Source organism: Trypanosoma theileri (genome assembly GCF_002087225.1).
Source record: "Trypanosoma theileri isolate Edinburgh chromosome Unknown TM35_Tth_32_V1, whole genome shotgun sequence".
Classification (NCBI taxonomy): domain Eukaryota; phylum Euglenozoa; class Kinetoplastea; order Trypanosomatida; family Trypanosomatidae; genus Trypanosoma; species Trypanosoma theileri.
Window position 1 is genome coordinate 249,377 of NW_021639874.1, and position 6,239 is coordinate 255,615.

General features: G+C 36.5%; 2 protein-coding genes across 2 annotated transcripts; both read left to right on the forward strand.

Annotated features, from left to right (window-relative positions):
- Positions 1-132: 132 nt before the first annotated feature.
- Positions 133-2,091, forward strand: TM35_000321870 (uncharacterized protein; the record flags this gene model as incomplete). Its single annotated transcript, XM_029028814.1, has 1 exon — positions 133-2,091. The coding sequence occupies one exon, from the start codon at positions 133-135 to the stop codon at positions 2,089-2,091; it is 1,959 nt and encodes a 652-aa protein (XP_028879938.1).
- A 2,089-nt stretch (positions 2,092-4,180) lies between these two features.
- TM35_000321880 (putative chaperone DNAJ protein) lies at positions 4,181-6,157 on the forward strand (the record flags this gene model as incomplete). Its single annotated transcript, XM_029028815.1, has 1 exon — positions 4,181-6,157. The coding sequence occupies one exon, from the start codon at positions 4,181-4,183 to the stop codon at positions 6,155-6,157; it is 1,977 nt and encodes a 658-aa protein (XP_028879939.1).
- Between the last annotated feature and the right edge of the window lie 82 nt (positions 6,158-6,239).

Genomic DNA, 6,239 nt, shown 5'->3' on the forward strand with positions numbered 1-6,239 from the left:
AAAACAAAAATAAAGAAAAAATAAAGAAAAAAAAAAAAAAAAAAAAAGGGACCCTACTTTTCGTTGCTGTACTTATTTCTTTGCATCTTCTCCCAACATCTATACGGCCCTTGTTGCCGTTAACTCTCATCAATGAATGGTTCAATCACAGCGGATAAACAATTCTCAGAGCATCTTCTGGAATGGACTCAATGGATTTTGGATATTAATCGTGCTGAACTTCTTCAGAACTATATGAATACCGTCCAGCGGGAGTTTAAACTATCTCGACAACGTCTATTCTTCCTCTCAACACAATTGAATCCTCGCATTATCCGACAAACTGGAGAGATTCTCAATTCCACTACCACAATGCTGTCCACACCGCAATCCACAGATTCCCCATTATCAGTGGTGTTAAGATCTTCCACAGCCATGAGAGCAGACACTAAGGCAGCTCAACGGCGGCGTATTTCACCTAGCAGATCTACAAGCTCCAACAGTCTTTTGTATGATAGGAATTATTATATAAAGAACGTTATCCGCCGATCTCCTAAGAGGCCTATACATTCTCCACGTTACACACATCAACATAATAATAATAATAATAATCACACTGAGGAGAGTAATGGTTACAGTTCTACGAATAGCAGTGGTGGTATGCAGAATGGCTTCTCTCATCGGAGCAATGACTTTCATCAGTATAAACAGTATTATGCCTATAGACAACATCATCATCATCATCATCATCATCATCAATATCACCATAATCATCATCATCATAATAATCATAATAATAATAATAATCATCATCATCATCAGCAGCAGCAATTTATTTCTCTATCTGACAGTAACGGTCTCAGCAAGAATCATAGAAAGGGCAGTACAAGACGTAATGGTGGATCTCAACATTCATTGGATCGATACTCATCCACACGGGGATCACTCTTATCACGAACCATTGATTACAGTTCATTATCCCAATGTATGCGAAAAGAACAATCTCAACAACATCGAGTGGAAGTTTATCAAAGAAGAGCCAAGACACCACCTGCAAGACGAATAGGAGGTCTTGGATCACGTTTAACAACGCCATCACCTGTGAGGAGGTATTCTCCATTAGTTCAATCAAGAAGATGGGATGGTAATCATTTGATAGATCCAATGGAGTGTAATCCACTTAACGGTAATGTATCTGAAAATGGAAGTCTTCAAAAACTTTATTACCATAAACAACATCCGAGTATTATTTCTGGAACTTGCTCTTCTGCCCGAAGTGCTAGACATTTCTCTTCTTCCTCTCGCCGAAGAGCTTATGGATCCTCCTTGTTAAGTGGTCCCCCTTCTGGTCGTTATTATGCAGATCATAGTTCTGTTGAAGGCCCCTTATCTTCCTCTTTGCATTTCAGTGGTATGCGTGCGTTTTCATCTGCCGGATCATCACCATTGTGTGTGAGGGAAAACCGCAGTACACTCACTGGCATTTATGAATGGCCTATTGGTATGTTGACTTGCTCTATTTTGGGCCGATGTGCCCATAGATTTTTCTCATCAGCACGTAAATTAATTTCACCTCGTTCAGAAGAACTGTTAAGCCCATGTGATTATGTTAACAATCACTTGACGACCTTTAGGGTGAATATCGTATTAACGTGTGTGGAGTTACGAAAGCGACGTCCGTCTTTTCCGCATTTAAAACCACAGACCCCTTTACCAACATCAAGAGAAAGTAAAACAGAAACTGAAACAGAGAAAGACTCCGACACAGCCACACGGGCATCGGGAGATGATGACACGGTTGCCCCTAAAGAAGGAGAAACAGATAATAATAATGATAATAATAATAATAATAATAATAATAATAATAATAATAATAATAATAATAATAATAATAATAATAAGGATAATAATAAGGGTAATAAGAAGAAGAAAAAGGAGGAAGTTACCATTCAATTAAATGATGTTCTTCTGGAGTGTGATGGTAAAGGACTGGCGGGAATTAAATCATTTCAGGAGGCGATAAAGGAGGCACTGACGTCAGGGGCGAATAGTGTGATGTTAAGAGTATTGCGGGACAGCGAGAGTTTTTTGATCCGTGAGTTGCTGGACTAGAAGAAAAGAAGAAAAAAAAAAAGTTTAAAAAATAAGAGAAAAGAAAAGAACAAGAACTGGGCAAAGTATACATATATACTTATATACTTATTAAACACATACAATATTTGTAAAAATAATAATAATAATAATAATAATAATAATAATAATAATAATTTTCTTTTTTTTTTCTTTTCTTGAATACATACATGAGCCTAAGCACATATATACAGTGAAGTATTAATAGTAGGTAGTGAAGAAGGGGGAAACCAGTTGGAGTTTCTCCGTTGGGCGGGGAGTGAGTAGTAAATAGGAATAAACAATAGCAGTGAAGAGTGAAGAGAGAGAGAGAGAGAGAGAGAGAGAGAGAGAGAGAACCAAAGAAGGAGAAATTTCTTATTTCTCGTGAAGTGTAAGAAGAAAAAGAAAAAGAAAAAATAAAAAAAAATAATAAGTATGCAGAGATGAGAGAGTAGTAGTTGCAAAAGTAAGTCCACAAAACAAAAAAAAAGAAAAATAAAATAGTTAAATAAATGAAGACAACACTACCACTCTTTAAGAGGAAAGATACGAGTGAAGATAAATAAATAAAAAAGAAGAGAAAAAAAGAAAGGCGGATGACGAAAGGAGTATGGGAGTAATTACACTTGAAAAGAAAAGGAAGATGTGAAGAAACCACTAAGGTCAAGGGAAAAAATAAATAAAAAAAAAAGAAAGGAAAAGGAGTTTTTCTTTTTTCCCCCTTTTTTGTTGAAAAGGGAAATAAAAAAAAAAGAAGGTTGAACTTTAATTATTTCATTTGAATGAAATAAAGTAAAAATAAGGAAAAAAAATAGTGCGATCCAATAGTAGTAAGCATATAGTTCTTTTCTTTTTCTTCTTCTTCTTATTATTATTATCAATAGGGAAAAAAATAATCAAAACAAAAAAAGAAAAAGGCCACAATGAATAATGATTCCCAGAAGACTAATAAAAAAAAGGCTCGTTTTTTGTTTTTTTTTCGTTTTTATTTTTATTTTTATTTTTCATTCTTTTCTCCTTGACTTGTAAGGCTGGAAATATAGGAAGCATAGCGGGGAAAAAGATTCTTTTTTCCCCCACCGATTTCTTTTTTTTTCTTTTTTTTTTTTGTTGTTCGCTCTAATTATTAGATACAATTGTAAGTTTATTACAATAGTGTTTTTTTTTTTTTTTGCTCAAATTGTCGAAATTTAATTTGCACCTATACTCATTAAACGCCTTTTCTTTTCTTTTTTGCCTTTTTTCCTTTTTATATATTTCTCTACGATGACTCTTTTTGATTGTAGTGGCTATATATATATATATATATACGTGGGGTGTGAGTATTCTGGGTGATTATATATGTCTTGTTTGCTTTTTTTTTTTAAATACATAAAGATGTTTTTTTTATTTCCTTTTCATTTTGTTTTGTTTTGTTTTGTTTTGTTTTCTTTTTGTTTGCGTCTCCTTTCATAAAAGTTGACATTAGCAGGAAATATGTTGTTAACTATTATTATTAATTGTGGTTCTTGTTCTTTCAATAATAATACAATATCCTCTTCTCTTCTATTGCTGTTCTCTCTAATGTCTTATTGATATTCACCTCTCTCTCATATATATATATATATATATATACAGTAGAGGAAAAAAAAAAAGAAAAAAAAGCAGAAAAAAAAACAAAAGGGGAACTTTCTGACTATATTACACCAAAGGGTCTAAACACACACATTCACACTCACAGAAAGAGAGAAGAAAAGAAAAAAAATAGAACGAAAAGACGATTGTGTTTAGACCACCGGTAAAAACAAATTTACACGGTCACGTCCCTCCACCCCCTACACACATACACACACACACCAATACAAAAGTATACCATTAGTAAACGAAGAAAAAAGAAAAGAAAGTTTTCAACCCAAAGAATACCAAAACCAAAAACCAAACCCTCCCTCACACCCAGAGTATTGTACACCTAATTCTAGATCTTTTCCCACTATCCCTATTATCACTATTATTATTATTTAGTATTATTATTATTATTATTATTATTTAGTATTATTATTATTATTATTATTTATTATTATTATTATTATTATTGCGAGAGGGCCGAGAAATGGATGCCCACTTCCGCCTGTTGGGTCTTCCCCGCGGCTCCGACGAGGCGGCCCTCCGCCGGGCGTACCACCAGAAGGCCCTCGCCCTCCACCCGGACCGCAATCCCGCCGGCGCCGAACAATTCAAGCGGGTGAATGAAGCCTACGAGGCCCTCACTCTGCACTTCCGCCGCCACGGAGGCCGAGATGTCCAACCGCCGTATTATCACAATAATAATAATAATAATAATAATAATAATAATAATAATACGGCGGGAACTGGTGGGAATGGATATTACAGATCCAACACGACTACCGCTGGACATACCACCACTACGTTTTTTACATTCAATACGACGCATGGTAATAATGCGGGTTCGGGATTTCAATATGCAAGGCGTCCACACTTTACAGAAGAGCCAACAACACATGTTTTTACTGAAGAGGAACTCTTTGGCGTTTCGCCTGGTGGATTTACACAAGAGAAACGGAATCCACGCACAAAGACATCCGTGAAGGTGAATAGTAATGGTACAACCCGTGTTTACTACGGTACTGCTAATAATAATAATAATAATAATAATAATAATAATAATAACAACACCAATAGTAGTAATAATACGAATACGAATAATAATAATAATAATAGTAGGAGTAACAGCAACGGTAATAATAATAATAACAATAATAACAATAGCAATAGTGATACTACCAATAAGGGCGTGGGTCCTGGTACTTTCCGCTTTAGTGCCTCTGATGTGCATGAAAAGGCAGATGAACGTTGGCGTCGTGCCCACGGTGATCGTGTTCCTGTTAGTGGCTATTCTATGCATGAAAGTGCCGCCCCATCAACTCCACCGAATAATCACCAACGCTATCAACCCCATAGGCAACCCAAACCAGAAGAGCAAAAACCAAAACAGGAGGAACAACAACAACAACAACAACAAGAACAACAACAAAGACAAAGACAAAAGAAAACACCTCCACCACGAGGAAAGCCAACACCGGCTTCTTTTGCTGCAGATATAGGGGCTGGTGTAAAGAGTCGTCAAGAAGAAGAAGAAGAAGAGGCAGAAGGCATAATAGGAGGAAATGGAGTATATAATGCTAGCAGGAAAGAACAACAAAAACAACAACAACAACATCAACAACGTGGTCTTAATGGCAATAATAGTACCAAGAAGTATAATAGTGGTAACTATACACGATATACCCGTCATGATGAAGATGAGGATGAGGATGATGATGATGATGTAGAGAATTACGGTGGTTCGTATAATTGGCCTGGTTCTGCTGGCAATGGAAGTGATGATATTCTCAGTGAGTTTGAACGACAACAAACCGTAAATGAAGTTCGACGGGAGTGGGAACGATTAAAACGAGACACCGACCGCAAACTTCCCCGATCTTCTCCTTCACCAGAAAGAGAGAAAGTGTGGAGTCCCCCACGTGGAAAAGGAATGGGCAACAGAAAGTCTGTAGAACCGGAAGAAGATTATGTAGTCCATCGTAAAACCGCCGGCTCATCTCGTGAAGGTAGTAATAAAAATAATAATAATAATAATAATAATAGTAATAATGAGAATGAATGGGTTCATGCCAGTAGACCAACATCTGTAGAATACAACAGTCCAAGAGAACGTGCGTATTATCGTGAACAGACAAGACTTAGTGAATCCCATATGAAAAGTATTTTAGAAGAGAAACTGCAACTCAAAAAGGTTCTCTTCACCCAACGATATACCCCAGACCCGGCGGATGTTGCCTTAATGAGTGATAGTGAAGTTTATGTCTTATGTGAGTTATTGCGTGAGGTGGAGCAGCGAATGCAGCGAGTCCTGCAAGGGCGAATGACGAAAGGACTCTGCGCTCGCTGCTCGGCTGCACCTAAATTGCAGGGAAAAAGTATTTTTGTTTGTGGACATACATCTGTTTGTGCAGATTGTGCGGCTGTGTGTGGGATATGTCCGGTGTGTGCAGCCAGCCGACGGTGAAGGATGATTTACTTTTTTTTTTTTTCCTTTTCCTTTTTTATTATGTTTATTCCTTTTTTTTTTTATTATTGTTTTTTTTTTT